This window comes from Mesocricetus auratus, unplaced genomic scaffold (genome assembly GCF_017639785.1).
Source record: "Mesocricetus auratus isolate SY011 unplaced genomic scaffold, BCM_Maur_2.0 Super-Scaffold_100024, whole genome shotgun sequence".
Classification (NCBI taxonomy): domain Eukaryota; kingdom Metazoa; phylum Chordata; class Mammalia; order Rodentia; family Cricetidae; genus Mesocricetus; species Mesocricetus auratus.
Genome location: NW_024429205.1, coordinates 20482130 through 20501966, shown reverse-complemented (window position 1 = coordinate 20501966; position 19837 = coordinate 20482130). Strand labels below are relative to the sequence as shown.

At 46.9% G+C, this 19837-nt stretch overlaps 2 protein-coding genes across 4 annotated transcripts; both read left to right on the top strand.

The window, feature by feature from the left end:
* Position 1: 1 nt before the first annotated feature.
* On the top strand, positions 2-16019 carry Ppm1g (protein phosphatase, Mg2+/Mn2+ dependent 1G). Its single transcript, XM_005073554.4, has 10 exons — positions 2-285; positions 10796-10865; positions 11159-11244; positions 11470-11602; positions 12547-12962; positions 13771-13920; positions 14198-14432; positions 14698-14827; positions 15042-15144; positions 15415-16019. The coding sequence occupies exons 1-10, from the start codon at positions 166-168 to the stop codon at positions 15613-15615; spliced, it is 1644 nt and encodes a 547-aa protein (XP_005073611.2). The 5' UTR covers positions 2-165; the 3' UTR covers positions 15616-16019.
* A 303-nt stretch (positions 16020-16322) lies between these two features.
* On the top strand, positions 16323-19766 carry Znf513 (zinc finger protein 513). Of its 3 annotated transcripts, none has more exons than XM_040730873.1 (4): positions 16323-16376; positions 16922-17077; positions 17937-18524; positions 18611-19766. In XM_040730873.1, exons 2-4 carry the CDS (start codon positions 17053-17055, stop codon positions 19438-19440), a joined length of 1443 nt encoding a protein of 480 aa, XP_040586807.1. In that variant the 5' UTR covers positions 16323-16376; positions 16922-17052; the 3' UTR covers positions 19441-19766. The 3 variants fall into 3 exon arrangements, with proteins under 3 accessions (XP_040586807.1, XP_005073606.1, XP_005073605.1); XM_005073549.4 differs by lacking the exon at positions 16323-16376 and adding an exon at positions 16394-16673; XM_005073548.4 differs by lacking the exon at positions 16323-16376 and having other exon boundaries at positions 16735-17077.
* Positions 19767-19837: the final 71 nt, after the last annotated feature.

The following is a 19837-nucleotide window of genomic DNA, read 5'->3' as shown; positions in this document are numbered from 1 at the left end:
CCCGTTACCGCCTCCTGTCCGGCCTCGCGCCTTTCGCCGGCACCTTGCGTCGGCTGCGCAGCCGGGCCCGCTCCGTGCCACGCGCGCCCCCGGGGCCCCGGCCCCGGCTCCGGCAAGGGTCGCGTCCTGCTCGCCTTCCCCACAGGCCGCCGGCCAGCCGCCGCCATGGGTGCCTACCTCTCCCAGCCCAACACGGTGAAGTGCTCCGGGGATGGGGTTGGCGCCCCGCGCCTGCCGCTGCCCTACGGCTTCTCCGCCATGCAAGGCTGGCGCGTCTCCATGGAGGTGAGGCGACAGGGCCCCGGAGGCTGGCCACTGCACGGCCAGACCCTGACAGAGAAAGGGAGCGGGGGGAGGGGATGGGCTCTCCTCCTCAAGCAAGGGTCCCTGACGAGAGCCTGCGGCCACGGTGCGGGCGGCGGCGGCGAGCGCGGGATCCGGGCGGAGAGGGAGCTGCTCGGGCTTGGGGACCGCGGCACGAAGGCCGGTGGCGCCGAGAACCCTGCCATGTGGGGAGAGGCACCTTCCGCCCACTGGCCGCGGGCTCTCCATGCCTTCGCGCCATCCTCTGGTGCCAGCCCAGCCCTCCAGTCTTACAGGCGGCGTGGGGTGTAGTTGTCAGAGCCGAGAGGAAAGATTCGCTATTTGTTCGCTTTTTGGCGGAATAGATGGGAAGGACTGGATCGTTTTTATTCTTCAAATATGTGATGTGGCAGGCCTCTTTGGGCTAAAAACTTGATGGAGAAAAGGAGCCCGGGCAAATAATGTGTTTCCCATTCTTAACCCTTCGTTGCTTGCCTTAGACACCTCGTGTTAATTTCAGAGGCTCCGCTTGACCTTCGAGAATTGTCACTCGTTTGTATTCTTTTCGAAACCTTTTATGACCTTTAGGAAAAGAATTGTGTCTGTCACCAGGCCTTTTTTTTTTTAATTATGCTTGCAATTTTTTTCTCACTCGATTTCTTTAAAACTTACGGAGTTGTCATTCGCCTGTGCTTATAATTTAGTTTACTCGATTTTCAGTCATTTCAGCAATTTATTTGTCACAATCTACGGATAATTTTTTAAAAAGAAAAACCCACTTGGAATGAAAGGGAAAACAACTATCAGGGTTAACGCTGTGGAGCAAATGGATGTGGAACTACAATAAACAAGGAAACGGTGGAAGGATAGGAATAGGAAAGATGGACGATGTCTTTGAGAAATTTTGTGAGCTCTAGGTAAAGGGACTAGGTAAATGCTCTAATTATGTCTGGAATTGAGGGTTTATCCACTTGGTAGGTGGGCTTCAGGTAACAGCCAAATAGGTCTCCATTGGGGATTTTTCTCAAATCCCTCGCTCCTCCCTGTGGTTAGCTCTGGAATGCCAGTGTGAACTTAAACGATTTGTTCTCAGACCCCCAAGTTTATTCTTTCATTAGTCTTTAATAACTAGCATTACCAATAGCATTTAGATAAACAGTTTCAATAAAGAGGGGGTGTATTCATCTGCCTCACCCTGCTTAGTGCCCACGTTTGACAGCTTGGAAACTGAGGCCTAAAAGGTTAGGACACTTGGACCTAGATACAAAGAATTGGTATTCATTAAGTTGTTCCAGACATTAGGTGCTGTTCTTATAGCTTTTGAACTAAAGCACAGCTTTCACATTTCTCACTATAGAATTATAAATGGCTATAGTTAGAGACACCTGGATATAGCTTTCGGAAGGCAAGCCTTAGGGTGACTCAGTGGCTAAGAGCACTTGTGTTGTTGCAGGGGACCAGAGTTCGATTCTCGGCACACAATGTCAAGCAGCTCACAACCACCTGTATCTCCAGCTCCAATCAGAATCCAGTGCCCTATTCATTCATTCTCTCAAAAGGGTGTGGGGAGCTCACAGTGTTAGTGGCTGCTGTTTGGGTTAGTTATTCTTTTAGTGTCTGTCTCCTCTCATAGACTTTAACGCTTCTCCTTCCTTGATTTCCATTTCTGTGCAATGAAATGGTTTTTCCATTTAGTAGGGGAACTTTCTAGTTTTCTTTATAAATTGACTTGCTTGTTTCCAAACCCAGGAATTCTGTGTTTTTCTTATCTGCTAAACATAATAGTCTTCATTCTAAGAGTCAATCTCCTTGAGCATTAAAGCCTTTCTGCTGTGCTATTCCTGAATTTAGTCTTGTTTAAGCAGTTAAATATGCCTAATCTTGGAGTACTATTTCAGATCCTTTTCTTCTCATAGATACTTCTCTTTCTAGGTTTGTTCCCTCCCTCAAAGTATTACATAGTATCTTTGCTATTGTTAAAAAACAAAACAAACAAAAAACTGGAGGGTCGCTGTTGGCACAACCTTTAATCCCAGTGCTAGGGAGGCAGAGGCAGGTGGATCTCTGTGAGTTTGAGGCTAGCCTGGTCTATTGAGCTAGTTGTAGGACAGCCTCCAAAGCTACATAGAAACCCTGTCTCAAAAAAAAAAAACTAAGATACTATGATTTCTAGTCTTTAAATGAAATCATTTTGAGAAACAAGCTTTTGACCTAGGAGTGTGTATGTGTGTGTGTGTGTGTGTGTGTATGTGTGTATATATATATATATATATATATATATATATATATATATATCTCAATAGTCCAGAAAGGTCAGCAAGGGTTATGGTACATCTTTGTCCCTTTTTTTTTAAAGAAACACACTTAATTTCACCTATTAATGAAGCCCATTTACATTTTGGCCTGGTTCTAATGACTGAGTTCAGGTAAGGTTAATTAGCATACTTTACAGAGTTTGCTTAGATTTTAGCCTTAGACCTGTTTTACTCTCTCTTGAAGCAAGGGTGGATGGTAGTCACCAAAAGCTGATATTTTATACTTTTTGCCTCTTTCCAACCCTCTTGCTGTGAAACCAGAATTTGGGGGAGGGGGGAGCGTTGACAAAATAGCATAGCAATGTTTCCTCCATCATGATTTGGAAGGATCCTCCAGCTGGTTGAGCTGTGTGCTGTGGGCTTAAGAGTAGGAGGAGGTGCTGAGAAATACGAGTTGTGAGGTTTTGGTGACTGACGACAAGTCCAGTCTAAAGGCAGTGTGCTATTGAAAAGGAATCTTGAGGTTCCTGTGAAGAGGCAAAACAGTTTTCTGTGAGAGTTAGGATTTTACAAAATTCAATAAATATTTTTCTGTTTTTTAAAAAAGGCTGTGTCAATGTTTTGTATTTTATTTTTGGTGTGGGTATATGAGTGTGCTACCACACATGTGAAGTTCAAAGGACAGCTTGTGGAATTTCATCTCTACTACTACCATGTAGGTGCTAGGGATTGAGCTCAGGCTGCCAGACTTGGTGGCAAGTGCCTTTACCTACTGTCACCTCTGCAGCCTTTTGGGGGAGCTGAGGAGAGAAGACCAGGTCTTACTATGTAGCCCTGTCAGTTCTGGAATTTGCATGTATTCTCCTGTCTCTGTCTCCTGAATGCTAGTATTACAGGTATGCATTGCCATGCCCTATTAGGTATTGATATATTTTGAGTCTAATTTTGAGTAGTAGTCATAAAAGATTATCGAGGGTCTAAAGAGATGATGACTTACCAGGTAAGAGCACTTGATACTTTTCCAGAGGACCCTGGTTTGATTCCCAGCACCTATGTGGTGGCCTACAGTTACCTGTAACTACAGTTCCAGGGGATCTTTTTTTTTTCCCTCCTTTTTGGTTTTTCAAGACAGGGTTTCTCTGTATTTGCTTTGGAGGTTGTCCTGGAACTAACTCTGTAGACCAGGCTGGCCTTGAACTCACAGAGATCCGCCTGCCTCTGCCTCCCAAGTGCTGGGACCAAAAGGGATCTTAACAGCTGCTTCAGGCCTCCTGAGGCACTAGGTACACATGTGATGTACACATACATTCAGGTAAAATGTCTGTGCAAATAAAATAAAAATATATCTTTAGAGAACATCTAGAATTGAATATAATGCATATACCACAATTGGCCTTTTAAAATTAGAAAGGTAATTCCCTTCCTAACTGCAATGGAATGTTTTGTCTTCACTTACAAGTATTTAGATAAACATGTATATCATAAGCGGAAGTGGTCAGTGGATTTAGAGACAGGACAGCTATCAGGAGACTGGCATCAGTGAAGGGAATTAACTAACCCTTTAATATGGATGCATATGTGGCTTATAAAGTCAGAGGGGTTGTGGAATATATGAGTTAGTAAGACCAAGGCCTAATAGCCTTCCTTATTCTGGTGTATTCTAGATCATCTCTTCTAGACATCACAATAGTATATTTCTGGGTTTCATGCCACAAATGAAAGAAAAGGACACCCCCTTCCCCCCCTCATACACAGGGTTTCTCTGTGTGGCCCTGGCTGTCCTGGCACTCACTCTATAGACCAGGCTGGCCTCCAACTCAGAGATTCACCTGCTTCTGCCTCTTGAGTGCTGGGATTAAAGGCATGTGCCACACCCATTTTACAAAGAAAAATTTTGTTCATAATTTGGAGGTTCAAGCATGGTGTTAGAATCTGCCCCACTCTGGTGAGAAGCATGTGGCAAAATGTTAGCACATGTAGAAGAGATCATTTGGAAGCAAAAAGACCTGGAACGACTCAGGCTGTCTCTTCATAATAAGCAGTCTTATGGGAGTAATTCAACATACTAGGCTTGACCCATTCCTACAAGCCATCGTTACTCTTTCATAAGGCTGGAGCCTTTACCTAATTCTAGGTACCACTTCTTTAAGATTCTATTGCCTCAACACTACTACACTGGGACCTGACCTCTCTAGAGCATATACATGTCTAGGCGTAAACCACATCAGAACCTTAGCACCATCCGAAGCAGACATGGAGGACCTGCTCTATTATAGTAGCATTAGAACCCAGAGCAATAAAGAAATTTAAAAGTCTTTGCTTTTGCTTGCTGGTTTAAAGTCTGGCTTTGAACATAGGACTACTTTCTCCCCATGGAACATTGAGTGATAGTGTGAGGTAGTTGGGAAAGGCCTTTTAGAGTCGTTGAGGTGTTGAGTATAACAGACTGAGGAATAAGTAGGGGAGGTAGAGTTAGTAAGGATAGGAGAAAAGATCGAATGCATATGTTCTTTGCTGGGTAGTGGAAGAGTGTCTGTGTTAAAAAGTGGAATAGTTGGCTGGGTGGTAGTGGCGCACGCCTTTAGTCCCAGCACTGGGGAGGCAGAGGTGGGTGGATTTCTGAGTTCAAGACCAGCCTGGTCTACAAGAGCTAGTTCCAGGACAGCCTCCAAAGCCACAGAGAAACCCTGTATCGAAACCAAAAAAAGAAGAAGAAAAAAGTGGAATAGTTGTAGAATGGCATTAGAATTAAGAGATTAGGGGCTGGGGAGATGGCTCAGATTAAGAGCACTGGTCTTCCAGATGTCTTGAATTCAATTCCCAGCAACCACATGGTGGCTCATAACCATCTATAGTGGGATTGGATGCCCTCTTCTGGCATAAAGTCATACATGCAGATAGAACATATTATATAAAAAAATCTTTACAAAAAAGAATTAGAGTATACACACGAGTAGGGGGTGAGTATCTTAAAGCAAAGTAAGGCAGGAACAGCGTGATGAAAGCTACCAAGGATAACTCAGTAGCCCTCTGGTAAGTGGATGACAGCTAGTAATTTAAGGATGAACCGCTGTCTGGTTGGCTGGGGAAATTAAGATTCCACAGAAAAAAATAAAGCCAAAGATTTAATTTTAGAGATTAAGAACACTTGTGTCTGGGCATTGGTGGCACACGCCTTTAATCCCAGCACTGGAAGCAGAGGCAGGTGGCTGTCTGAGTTTGAGACCAGTCTGGTCTACAGAGCTAGTTCCAGGACAGCCAGGACTACACAAAGAAACCTGGGGGGCGGGGGACGGAGATGGACACGGGACACGACTTGCTGCTCTTGCAGAGAACTTGAGTTCAATTCACAACACCCACATGATTTGCAACTATCTATAACCCCTTTTCAAGGGATCCAGTGCCCCCTTCTGAGCTCTGTGAGAATTAAGCATACACACGGTGCATATACAAACACGCAGACAAAACACTCACACAAAAAGTAAAATGGGTAAACCTAATAAAATGTTAACAGAAAGTTCATTTTTCTTTCTTTTTTCAGGGGAGGGTTTCTCTATGTAACCACCTATATAACAGCTCTGGCTCTCCTGGAACTTGCTTTGTAGATCAGACTGTCCTTGAACTCATAGAGATCTGCCCACCTCTGCTTCATGAGTACTGGGAGTAAAGGCATGAGCCACTACTACCCAGCTTATTATTTGTTAATTGAGACGTCTGTGTCCCTATTTATAGGAGTATTGAAGCGTAATAGACAGCCTCTAAGAACAATCAGTTGAAGGTATGGAAGTATAGTTCTTTACTAAATTCAAGAAAGCCTGAAACAGTGACATGGTTTGTACTAGTTAATCCTTCAAAATACTTGAGAATGAAGCCTGCCCTTGCACCCCCCTCCTGTACCGACACCCCCAAAAAGTTGTTTGGATTGCTTTTATATATTTTCTCTGTACAAGATGTTGACAGAGAAGGATTTGAGATCAGGACTTCTAAAGAAGAAATGCTAGTTTAGGAAGAAAAGAACTAGAGGTAAAGGAAAGTTTAGACAAAGGTAGGGAGAAACTTTGGCGTAGAATATTGACAATGGAGTATTTCTGGTAAGGGAAATGATATAAGAGGTTAGACTAAGATAAGAGTGAGCAAATAGCGCTGATAACTTGAACAGTGTGGGAAAGACTTGAGACTAGCTATGTACACAGAGTACACACACACACACACACACACACACACACACACAAATGCTGAATGAAAGTAGTGGCCACAGTCAACATGATCTCATACTTTCAGTGACCAACAGTAGTGCTTCTGATTCAGGACTGACTAAAGAAGGTAGCTGGGTATTGGTGGCACACACCTTTAATCCCAGCACTCGGGAGGCAGAGGCAGGCGGATCTCTGAGTTCAAGGCCAACCTGATCTACAGAACCAGTTCTAGGACAGGCTCGAAAACAATACAGAGAAACCCAGTCTTGAAAAACAAAACTAAAACAAACAAACAAACAAAAAGGCTGTTGGCAGTTATACAAGGTTGGATGAGTTTTTCTAGATTGCTAAGCTATAGTGATAGTGTCAAAATACTTGGCTGTGACTCAGAAAAGGACAAAAAAGCCAAGGATAAAGGTGTAAGAAAAATCAAAGTTCTTAAAGAAGGTGGAACAATTCCAAACAATAGCATAGATCTATAACCTCACTGAAAAGTGCAAGAGTAAGGTGGGGTCATTCTCTTTAAGAAAAAGGATAGATGACCGGGCTGTGGTGGCGCACTCGGGAGGCAGAGGCAGGCGGATCTCTGTGAGTTGGAGACCGGCCTAGTTTACAAGAGCTAGTTCCAGGACAGACTCCAAAGGCGCAGAGAAATCCTGTCTCAAAAAACAAAAACAAAGAAAAGAAAAGAAAAAGAAGGATAGATGGAGTGGAGAGATGGCTCACCGTTTGAGAGCACTGGCTGTACTTCAGAGGACTGGGGTTCCCAACTGCCTGTAACTCCAGTTCCAGGGTATCCAACACCCTCACACATACATGCAGGCAAAACACTAATGCACACATAATAACAAGGAAAAAGAAAAAGGACAGACAAGAAAAGTGTGACCCAAGTGCCAAATTTTAGTGCAGAATATCCATATAGCAAATTGCAGTTTACAGTTTTGTGTCATCCTGGTGACTGTCTTAAGATAAAATGGTTATTGTTACTCCATATTATAAAAGAAGATAAAATTGACACCAGGTAGTTGCTGGAACATCATTTGGTACAGTCCGCCCTTCCTCTGTATCAGCTAATCCTACCAACTGTGAATCAAAAATATTTGGAAAAGGTTAATTATAGTGACTAACCCTGTTGTTCCAGCACTTTTGGGAATGAGACAGGAGAATCATAAGTTTGAGGATAGCCATGTAGTAGAACCCTGCCTCAAAAACAGAACAAAGCTGTCCTGGCATGGTGGTAAACACTTTTAGTCCCAGTACTTGGGACTTGGGAGGCAGAGGCAAGTTGAGTTTGAAGACAGCCAGGGCTATATAGACACTGTCTTGAAAAACCAACCAACTAAGAAAACAAAAACCTGAGCAAAACAAAATTTTGAGGCTATGTTGAACATGTATTAACTGCCCCCTAATTGAATATACTTATTTCTTATGTTATTCTTAAAGAATACAGCAGAAGTATTTTTATAGCATTTACATTAAACTAAATATGAGTAATCTAGAAGTATATACCACCTGTTTAGCGTTTAAATATTCTGTTGTTGTTTTGTTTTTTGAGACAGGGTTTCTCTGTATAGCTCTGGCTGTCCTTGAACTCACAGAGATCCGCCTATCTCTGCCTCCTGAGTGCCAGGATTAAAGGTGTATGCCACCACTGCCCAGTTTAAATATTCTTTTTTTTTTTTTTTTTTTTTTTTGGTTTTTCGAGACATGGTTTCTCTGTGGCTTTGGAGGCTGTCCTGGAACTCACTTGGTAGTCCAGGCTGGTCTCGAACTCACAGAGATCCGCCTGCCTCTGGCTCCCTAGTGCTGGGATTAAAGGCATGCGCCACCAACGCCCGGCCTAAATATTCTTAAACATATACTTTCTGCATCCTTGTCTAATTATTTTTATAAAACAAACAATTGTCAAATTCCTAGGTCACTTTAGAAAAAAATTAAAGATTTTTATGTATATGTCTATGTCTGTATGAGTATATGCCATGTGTGTGCAGGTACCTTTGGAGGTCAGAAATAGGCACTGGATCCCATGGAGTTGGCATTACAGTAATTGTGAATCTCAGGGTGGTACTGTGAAATGAGCCCTGGTACTGTGTAAGCAGCAGGAGCTTTCAACTCAGGATCCTCTCCAGCCCTCACCTTAGAAACTGTGATACATGTTAGCAAGTTGTTCAAGAGATCTAATTTGTAGCCTGGTTGTTTGGTCTATAAAAATGTGTTTCTGCTTCACTCTTATTGCTGCTGCATATTATTACTTTCTAATTCTAATTTGCTTTAGTGTTTAAAGTGAACTCCTGTGGTCATTAAACTGATTTTAATATTACTTAAATGTGGACAGACATACCTGGGCATGGTGGAACATGGCTTTATCCCAGCACTTGGGAGGCAGAGGCAGGTGTATCTCTGTGTGTTCGAGGCCAGCCTGGTCTACAGAGCGAGTGCCAGGACATGCTCCAAAGCTACATAGAGAAACCCTGTCTCAAAAAACAGAGAGAGAGAGGGGGGGGGGAGGGAGAGGGAGAGGGAGAGAGAGAGAGGGAATGAGGGAATGAGGGAATGTCTAGGAAGATAAACGTTGGCTTCGATGGAAGGAAGGCTAGTGAACATGGCCATAGTGGAGTCATGGGGGAGAGAGAATGTGACCTTTTGACTGTGATACTTAAAAGGTAGGTCCTGGAGAAGAGAAAGAGCTATGCCATAGTTTTAGTTCAACTCCAATAAAAGAATTAGTACATTGAGATTTTTCAATATTGATATAAATTTTAAAAATGCTGATGCCTAAAAGAGGAAGAGATTTTAATTGGAATTAACTTACCTGCTGGGCGGTGGTGCACATTTTTAATCCAGTATGGGGGGTGAGGCACAGAGGCAGGCGAATCTCTAATGAGTCAGAGGGCAGCCTACAGAGAAACCCTATCTTGAAACACCCCCCCAAAAAAGAAAAAAAAAGAAAAAGAAATTAACTCACACAAGATAAGTAACCAAAGTACAGTGCTGATTAGCACTTATCCCTTCTGTCTGAAGAGAGTATCTGAAGGAAGTTTTGGTTGTTTTCAGGGTATTGTACAATAAGCTGCAAGGTACTTTTACCACAAACTGACTGACAGTCTTTCTTGAACTTTGTCCTATTCTGGAACATTAGTTTGAGGCAATAGAAATTTGCTGGAAGAATTTGACCAAGCTTTTCCAGCTTCATTTCAGATGTGCTATGGCATTGGAATTGAATGATTTTTAATGGTAGGAGGTAGGGAGCCTGATGATGCTGTAAATTTAATAACTTAATCTGTTACAAAGAAAAATCCCTTTGTAAGTCTAACTTAGCTGAGCTGAGAGTGGCCTCTTGAGTTAAACTTTGGGAAGAATTTGTTAAGATGCTGCAATGCTTCTTTTTTTAAAAGTCTGTTTAAGACAATATTGCCTGGTGCTGTTACAGTCTTCTGTGGAGTCTCCTGTACTCTGGGTTTGTAAGGTCCTAAGTTCTTCTTGCTCTTCTCTTTTACATTTTCTTCCTTGAACTTCAGTTTATTCAGAGAATGGCTCTACAAGTAACTTTATTTTTTAATTTCGTGTGTTTATTTAGTTTAGAGGGAGGGTGGTCAGAGGACAGACAACTTGTGGGAATTTGTTCTTCCCTTTGACCGTGCATTGAATCCTGGTGATAAAATTATATAGATAAGCTTGGTGGCATGCACCTTTACTCTGTGCTATCACATGGACCCAGAGGTAACTTTAAAGAGCCTGTATTCTGATTCTATAGCTCAGAAGGGTCAGGTCTAGATTTACTGAACAGTTAATAACCAAATATTCTCTGGACCAAGATCTGTATTACAGAGGTAGTGTCTGAGTCTGCTGTTCTTAGTCCTTTTTGTGCCTTTCTTTGCCTTCCTGTCCTTTTTTTATCACCCTGCCTTCCTTTCTCATTTCTAGTCCATGTTTGGCCAGCCAGAAGATTGTGCAGCAAAGATAGGACAGTACCTTGTGACCTGAAGTATAGTAGAAACGGGGTTTGAACTTGAGACATGCTGATTATGTTTTTTCTTCTAGGATGCTCATAACTGTATTCCTGAGCTGGACAATGAGACAGCCATGTTTTCTGTCTACGATGGACACGGAGGTAACTTTAGCAGATCTTATTGATAACAGTTGGAGACCCCAAACCCAGACTTTCATGGGCAAGAGAAGGGATCCTTTTTTCTTTTACTTTCCAGGTTTGAACTAAGAATGATAGGTAAGAAAAAAAATCAAAGGATATGTTAATATACACCTCAGAAAAGTGATACTGAAATCTGTTTTCAGGGTCAGACTTTCCTATTGTTCTACACCTAGGTCTCAGGTATGCTAAGGTGTTTATTGCCTGTGTCTTTGCATTTGGGAAGCACTGTTTTGTTAATAAAACCTTTCTTCTAGGGGAGGAAGTTGCCTTGTACTGTGCCAAATATCTTCCTGATATTATCAAAGATCAGAAGGCCTACAAGGAAGGCAAGCTGCAGAAGGTTTGTCTTACACTGTTAATTCTCCACATTAATTTAAGACTCCTATGCCCCAAAACAAGCTTCTTTCCTTATCTGGGGTCTCTAAAGCATTTTGTCTGTTTATATGTGTCTTAGTGTGATTGACATTCCTGAATTTGCATCTCAGCTGTGTGTGCCTGCGATTGTGTGTGTGACAGTTGATTTGTGCCCACTGCGTTTGTCTTACACTACTCTGCTTATGTCCAGGCTTTAGAAGATGCCTTCTTGGCTATTGATGCCAAATTGACCACAGAGGAAGTCATTAAGGAGCTGGCACAGATTGCAGGGAGACCCACTGAAGATGAGGATGATAAAGAAAAGGTAGCAGATGAAGATGATGGTGAGTGTGGTGTCCTCTGAGAAAGAAATGAACAGTTATTGTCAGTTCTAAGAAATGATGACTTCAGCCAGGTGGTGGTGGAACATGCCTTTAATCCCAGCACTCGGGAGGCAGAGGCAGGCGGATCTCTGTGAGTTCAAGGCCAGGCTGGACCAACAGCCTCCAAAACAATACAGAGAAACCCTGTCTTGTAAAACAAAAACAAAAAAAACAAAAAAAAATGACTTCATAGGGACCTGGGGAATTTTCACATTAAGAACACTATATGGGCCGGGCGGTGGTGGCGCACGCCTTTAATCCCAGCACTCGGGAGGCAGAGGCGGATCTCTGTGAGTTCGAGGCCGGGCTGGACCGATAACCTCCGAAACAATACAGAGAAACCCTGTCTCGTAAAAACAAAAAACAAAAAAAAACACTATATGGTGTTCCACATTTCTATGTTATGTGTTTATAACAAAGAGAGTTAAGCATATCACTATATCAGTAAGCATTTTTGCATATATTATGTTTTGTTGTTTTGGTGTGTTTTTCCTGGTTCCTATATATATATGCTTTTATATGCACACACACTTTACATGTTATATATGTGCTGACCTTTTTTTTTTCCCAAGACTATGGCAGTTATATTAGCCTTGATAGGCAGATGTTACAACTTAGCCCTCCTAAGCTAATATATGGGCTTTCTGGGTCCTCAGCCAGAGTAAAGCTTTCAACTTAATACAAGTGAGAGGCACAGTGGATAAGTATGACTGGTGTTCCTTGGACTCAGAAAGACCAGAAGTGTATTGAGGAGAAAGTGAGGTGTTTTCTTCTGAGACATGATTAGATGTAGGAGGTAATCAGGAAGCTCAACCTCAGGTCACGAGAGGTATTGAGCTAGTGAAAGGGGCTGATACCTGTGAAGGGTCTGGGATGGGGCCTCTGACTTAGCCTCTTCCCTGCAGTGGACAATGAGGAGGCTGCATTGCTGCATGAAGAGGCTACCATGACTATTGAAGAGTTGCTGACGAGATATGGTCAGAACTGTCAGAAGGGCCCTCCCCACACCAAATCTGGAACTGGGACAGGTGATGAGCCAGGGCCTCAGGGCCTCAATGGGGAGGCTGGACCTGAGGACCCATCTAGGGAAACTCCTTCCCAGGAAAATGGCCCCACAGCCAAAGGCCACACAGGCCTTTCTTCTAACTCGGAACATGGGACTGAAGCAGGCCAAATTGGTGAGCTTGGAACTGCTACTGGTGAGGCTGGACCTTCCTGCTCTTCAGCCTCTGACAAGATGCCTCGAGTTGCTAAGTCCAAGTTCTTTGAGGACAGTGAGGATGAATCAGATGAGGCAGAGGAGGAAGAGGATGACAGTGAGGTAAGGGCCTGTGAGGACAGGCAGATACTGAAGTTGCAGTGAGGGCCTGTTTGGTGTCAGTTTTTATTACATGTGGGGGTTTGTGTGTGGGTCTGTGTCTGTGGCTTGTTGGTTGAGGTGAGAGGATATATAACTTGCATGAGTCAGCTCTCTACTTCTATCATGCATGTCCTGGGGCTCAACATCAGGTTGTCAGGCCTGCTGGCTAGCGAGGGTCTAATTAACCTCTGGGCCATCTCATCCCCTCTTCCTTGTACTTAACATCATTTCCCAATACTCACTGAGCTCTAATCTGCCTCCTTAACTTTCTTTGTTGATTTTATATTCAGAAGAATAAATTTTAAGATTTAAAAGTAAAAACATTAATCTTGTATTGTGTACATGTGTGTACTCGAGTGCCAGGGCACGCGTGTGAGGGTTTGCTTTCTTTACCATGGGAGTTCTGAGGATTGAACCTATGTCACTAGGGTTTACCCAGAGCCAACTTTCTGGGCACAACAGAGTGAATTAGTTCTGGCCTTTCAGGATCTGTCTCAGAGAGAGAACAGGAAGTAAATTTTACTACTTTTAGGTAGGTGAGTGTCTCCCTTTTCCAACAATTTATTCTCTGGAAGCAAGGTGTTTTGACTAGATGTTTTGATCTTCCCCAGGGCTGCTTTTGCTAATGACATCTGTGCCCAGTTCAGAATGTAATCACTGCATTGGTTATGTCTCTGTTGTCGGCGTTGTTTTGAGTCTCCGTTGAGGAAGGTGGGTGGGGCAGAGATGTCAGCATCCCAGTCTCAGTAGATTGAAATCTTCCTGGTAGGGATGCAGTGAGGAAGAGGATGGCTACAGCAGTGAGGAGGCAGAGAATGAGGAAGATGAGGATGACACTGAGGAGGCTGAAGAAGATGATGAAGAAGAGGAGGAGGAGGAAGAGGAGATGATGGTACCTGGAATGGAAGGCAAAGAAGAGGTGTGTGAACACAGGAACTAGTGATTTTGGAAAGAACAAGAAACAAGTGTAAATCTCTTGATTTTAAGCAGTGTATACCCTTGATATTAGTCTTTAATTTATGATCAGGAGTATTAATTCTGCAATGGGAACTGCATGGGAGATCCGGATGGAATGGCCTTTAACAAGGCAAGGGAGCATGCTATTGTCCCGTTTGTGAAAGCTGTCTAGCATAGATGATTGGTGAGGAGTGCTCACACCTGGAAGCTCCCACAAGCTTCCCTTTCTTCCTCTTAAGCCTGGCTCTGACAGTGGCACGACCGCGGTGGTGGCTCTGATACGGGGGAAGCAGCTGATTGTGGCCAATGCAGGGGACTCTCGCTGTGTGGTGTCGGAAGCTGGCAAAGCTTTAGATATGTCTTACGACCACAAGCCAGAGGATGAAGTTGAGCTAGCACGCATCAAGAATGCCGGTGGCAAGGTCACCATGGATGGACGAGTCAACGGAGGCCTCAACCTCTCCAGGGCCATTGGTAAGGGTTAAGAAACTATAGGGAAATTTTGGGGTCTTGCCCTCTGTCCCAGATTACTTAGTAGCAAAGTTTAATATTCTAAGCCCTGTACTTTTCAGAATAATCTAAAGCATCTTTGTGAAATAGTGAAGTTAGAGTTTTCATTGTGTCCTGGATGATAAAAAAAAAAAAGCTAGAAGTTAGTTCTTTATTCCACTAAGTCATGGAAGTGCTTCTAATACATGTCTGGGAAGCATTCAAACTACTGACCACTCTTACCTCTCAGGAGACCACTTCTATAAGAGGAACAAAAACTTGCCACCTGAGGAACAGATGATTTCTGCCCTTCCTGACATCAAGGTGCTGACTCTCACTGATGATCACGAATTCATGGTCATTGCTTGCGATGGCATCTGGTGAGCACTGGTGAATGCCCTTAAATGCCCTTCTGCAACCTTACATCTGTAAGGTTTGGAGCTACAGTAGAGGTAGCTTCAAGGTTGACTTCTCAGTGAATTAAAACCACCAAGCCTAAGGTACTGCTGAGGAGCATTTCTTCAGGTGCTGCTTACATGACTCTCCTCTGCCTTGGTGGGGCTAGGGATTCTGACTGTCGTTTTTTGACCCCAGGAATGTGATGAGCAGCCAGGAGGTTGTAGACTTTATTCAGTCAAAGATCAGCCAACGTGATGAAAATGGGGAGCTTCGGTTATTGTCATCCATTGTGGAAGAGGTGAGTCTGAAGTTAGAGGAGGGTACTTAGTCTACATAGCCACAACTTTTTTTCTCTTCGTTTGAGCTGAGTAGTATTAATGCTGGGAGTAGAATTAATCACTCACAAACACACTAGAAGACCTCGTGTCCCTGATACAGCCTTAGGCGTCAAAAATCAAAAGACACGTTGGTTTTGTGATACCGGCTACCGATTCCTTGTGTGTCAGCAAGGTTCCCTCCCAGGAAGGTGTTCAAACCCTGTGGCTAAACTACCTTTACCTTTTTGTAGCTGCTGGATCAGTGCCTGGCACCAGACACTTCAGGGGATGGTACAGGATGTGACAACATGACATGCATCATCATTTGCTTCAAGCCCCGGAACACAGAGCTCCAGCCAGAGAGTGGCAAGAGGAAACTTGAGGAGGCACTCTCCGTGGAGGGGGCTGAAGAGAATGGCAACAGTGACAAGAAGAAGGCCAAGCGGGACTAGCAGCTGTCCTGACCCTGCCCACCTGGACTGTTTTCTGAGCCCTTGGACCCGAGACTGAGTTTTTGTCCTTTTCTTTTAGCCTTAGCAGTGGGTATGAGGTGTGCAGGGGGAGCTGGGTGGCTTTCCTCAGCCCATTCCAAAGAGGGCTCTCCCTCCAAGCGGCAGCCTGGGAACCTCGCGTCCTCTCCAGCCTCCTCTTTACTCGGGCTCATCGGTCGGTTCTGTGCCTGTGCGCTGTTGTGTTGGAGGGAAGGACTAGTGGTTCTGATTTTTACTCTGTGAACACTTTATTTAAGGACATTCTTTTTTATTGGCGGCTCTGTGATCCCTAGCCGCTTGCACCCGCTCTCTGTTGTACACTTTCGAGCAACACTTTTTCAGACTAAAGGCCAAACAAAACCTAATCGTGCCCATAGTGTCCTTTTTTCTTCTCCTACCTTGACCCCAAACTGGACTGACTGTGGGGGCGCTGTTGGCGTGTGCCTGAGTCAGTCCTGCGCCCTGGGCGGGGAAGTGGAAGTGGTAGTTAACTCCTGAGCGGTTGGAGGCCGTCCTCACTCAGGCACGACTTCCTAGTTCGTACGCGGAGGGGGCAGGGTACCTTTTGCCTGGCTGGCCGGCCGGTTTAGTCCTGCAGTCTCCGATTGGTCGGCTAGCAGAGCATCACAATCACTTCCCGGTCACGCTGCGGCCGGGTTCCCGTTGTGCATCCCACAAACTACACGTCCCGTGCGGCTGTGCGGCGGCGGAAGCGGAAGCGGGTACGGAGGTACCAGCTGGTCTCCGGAGGGGGATAGGGGGCTCCATGAATGGAAGCGGCGGCGGCGGCGGGAGCGACCTGAGCTGGGCGCCGGGGCCAGGGCCGGGGGCTGCCCAGGGCCCGCACCGGTGTATGGGGGCGGCTGGTGGACCCTGAGAGCGAGGGCCGGCGGCTGGGCCGAACTGGGAGGGGCGGGGCCCGGCGGCCTCAGGCCGGAGGCGCGTCGGGCTGGAGCCGGTCACGATGCCCCGGAGGAAGCAAAGCCACCCGCAGCCCGTGAAATGCGAGGGGGTCAAAGGTCAGGGGTCAGGGGCCTTGAGCAGGGAGGAACGGGGGTGGGGTCAGTACAGTGGGCTCGGGTCAGGGTGGAGGGTCCTCCTGAGGTTTGGGGCGGGTGATCTGAGCTCCTAGCTACCTTCCAAAGTGCTAAGGGAACCCGAGAGGCTCATCGAGTGCGGGAACTGCGGTTCACAATGGCTGGCTCCCGGGTTCGGATTATGGGCACGGCTTGGGAGGGAGATTCCACCAGCACCGTCCTCTCTTTAGTGGATACTGAAGATTCCTTCGACGAAGGACCCGGGGCCCTGGTGTTGGAGAGTGATTTGCTGCTAGGCCAAGATCTGGAGTTCGAGGAGGAGGAGGAAGAGGAGGAAGGTGACGGCCACAACGACCAGCTCATGGGTTTTGAGAGAGACTCTGAAGGTGTGTTTAGGGGTCGTGGCTATTTGTGGTGACTCAAGCCTTCTAGAAGTCAGTGTCAGTGACCGAAACACTACTTCCTGATACAGCCTAGGACTGACTTGGCTTCCCATTTGGTTGCTTGGTTTGCTAAAGGGGTCCCTCAGCAGCATCAGTTGGCTGGGGAGAAGTTGTGGGTCGGGGCGAACGGTGGCCCGAACTCAGAGGTGGGTGACTCACGTGGTCAGAGTTAATGCCCTTTAATAACCTTGCCCCTCGCCCGTCCCTGTATGTGCACATCGAGAGCTTCACGGAAGGGCCTTGGGAAAACGAGCGACTCTCACCTGGTCCTTAACTGAGAGGCTCAGTCTCCACCCTTTTTAAGTCTCTCATCTCCCCCTTGAGTGTCTTTGTGTCAGGGAGAGAACCCCGTATAAAACAATCTGCCCTTCAGTGTAATCCCACTTTGTCCAAATGGTGTCTCCTTGAGATGGGCTCCAGTTTATAGTCAGCCTTACACAAAGCCAGTGCTTACTAAAAAGATCTCAGGGCCTTTGTAGTTTCTTTTCTTATCTCAAGAGTTAATGCTCCACATCAGCCTGCACCCCTGCTTCAAGCCCTTGATCTTCTTTTTCACGTAGCGGAAATGGTGTAGGACAGCCCTAATGTCAACAAATTAGGCTCAGAGAGGTAGACAGGTTGAATGTTTTGAAGTCAGTGTAGGGGAATCCTAGATTCCTGGGAGAGATCTAAAAGTTTTGGTTTGGTTTTTATCAAACGAAGGGTGGGGCTGATAAGTGGGGCCATAAACAAGAAATGAGAATTTGGAACTTGGTCTTGAACGGTGTTGATTCCTTTCCCGTCCTTGTTTCTGTCTCACCAGGAGACTCTCAGGGGGCCAGACCTGGACTTCCCTATGGGCTGAGTGACGACGAGTCTGGGGGCGGCCGGGCACTAAGTGCGGACAGTGAAGTGGAGGAGCCAGCCAGGGGTCCAGGGGAGGCCAGGGGTGAGCGGCCAGGCCCAGCCTGTCAGCTGTGTGGGGGGCCGGCAGGTGAGGGGCCGTGCTGTGGGGCAGGAGGGCCGGGTGGGGGGCCCGCGCTGCCCCCGCGGCTACTGTACTCATGCCGCCTCTGCGCCTTCGTGTCCCACTACTCGAGCCACCTGAAGCGGCACATGCAGACACACAGCGGGGAGAAGCCGTTCCGCTGTGGCCGCTGCCCCTACGCCTCAGCCCAGCTCGTCAACCTGACGCGACATACGCGCACCCATACTGGCGAGAAGCCCTACCGCTGTCCCCACTGCCCCTTTGCCTGCAGCAGCCTGGGCAACCTGAGGCGGCACCAGCGCACGCACACAGGGCCTCCCACTCCTCCCTGCCCGACCTGTGGCTTCCGATGCTGTGCTCCACGACCAAACCGGCCCCCCAGTCCCACAGAGCAGGAGGGGACAATGCCCCGGCGATCAGAAGGTAAAGAGCCGACCACCAGAGATCCTGAGACATGGGTGGGCAGCAAGAGGGAGACACGGGTTGATAGCGCATGTCTATTCCCACAGGTGCTCTGCTCCTCCCAGACCTGAGCCTCCATGTGCCACCAGGTGGTGCCAGTTTCCTGCCGGACTGCGGGCAGCTGCGGGCTGAAGGGGAGGGTTTGTGTGGAACTGGGTCAGAACCGCTGCCAGAGCTACTCTTCCCCTGGACCTGCCGGGGTTGTGGGCAAGAACTGGAGGAGGGTGAGGGCAGTCGGCTGGGAACGTCCATGTGCGGGCGCTGCATGCGAGGAGAGGCTGGAGGGGGGGGTGCGAGTGGGGGGCCCCAAGGCCCCAGCGACAAAGGCTTCGCCTGTAGTCTCTGCCCGTTTGCCACTCACTATCCCAACCACCTGGCTCGACACATGAAGACTCACAGCGGTGAGAAACCCTTTCGCTGTGCCCGCTGTCCGTACGCCTCTGCTCATCTGGATAACCTGAAACGGCACCAGCGCGTCCACACGGGAGAGAAGCCCTACAAGTGCCCCCTCTGTCCCTACGCATGTGGCAACCTGGCCAACCTCAAGCGTCATGGTCGCATCCACTCTGGTGACAAACCTTTTCGGTGTAGCCTTTGCAACTACAGCTGCAATCAGAGTATGAACCTCAAGCGTCACATGCTGCGACACACGGGCGAGAAGCCCTTCCGCTGTGCCACCTGCGCCTACACCACCGGCCACTGGGACAACTACAAGCGGCACCAGAAGGTGCACGGCCATGGCGGGGCAGGAGGGCCCGCCCTCTCCGCCCCGGAGGGCTGGGCCCCACCTCACAGCCCGCCCTCTGTCTTGAGCACTCGGGGGCCAGCAGCCCTGGGTGCTACCGGCAGCAGGGCTCTCCATACAGACTCACCTTGAGCCAGGTTCTTTTACCTGGGTCCTTAGGAATTAGCCCTGTCTCTCCTGCGTTTTATACAAATGGACTAGAAACCACTTTCCCCTTCCTCCCCCGCTGGCCAGGGGCTCCACACAGACTAACCTAGGCACTATATGGACCAGCCTAAATCCCATGGGCAGGGGGCCTGGTCTTGGCTCATGTACTTAATTTAATGAGCTCAGTGATTAGGCCCCTGGATTCACCGCCACTGCTCCCAGGGGCCATGGATGAACTGGCTGGGGGACTGCCCAGCCTCTCACCTGTTTAACTTATTTCAGTGCTTTATAATAAAGGAAACACTAACAAAGCCATGTCTATGCGGAATTGGCAATGACAACCAGGCCTTACCCTTAGCATAGCCCTTGCTGTGATAGGGCA

Bases quoted from the DNA above. Each gene is read 5' to 3' on its own strand.
- Ppm1g (XM_005073554.4), top strand. From the start codon at position 166: ATGGGTGCCTACCTCTCCCAGCCCAACACGGTGAAGTGCTCCGGGGAT. The intron at 13,921-14,197 runs GTGTGTGAACAC...CTTCCTCTTAAG, and splicing joins GAATGGAAGGCAAAGAAGAG to CCTGGCTCTGACAGTGGCAC. The intron at 14,433-14,697 runs GTAAGGGTTAAG...CTTACCTCTCAG, and splicing joins CAACCTCTCCAGGGCCATTG to GAGACCACTTCTATAAGAGG.
- Znf513 (XM_005073548.4), top strand. From the start codon at position 16,849: ATGGCTGGCTCCCGGGTTCGGATTATGGGCACGGCTTGGGAGGGAGAT. The intron at 17,078-17,936 runs GTGTGTTTAGGG...CTGTCTCACCAG, and splicing joins TTTTGAGAGAGACTCTGAAG to GAGACTCTCAGGGGGCCAGA. The intron at 18,525-18,610 runs GTAAAGAGCCGA...CTATTCCCACAG, and splicing joins AATGCCCCGGCGATCAGAAG to GTGCTCTGCTCCTCCCAGAC.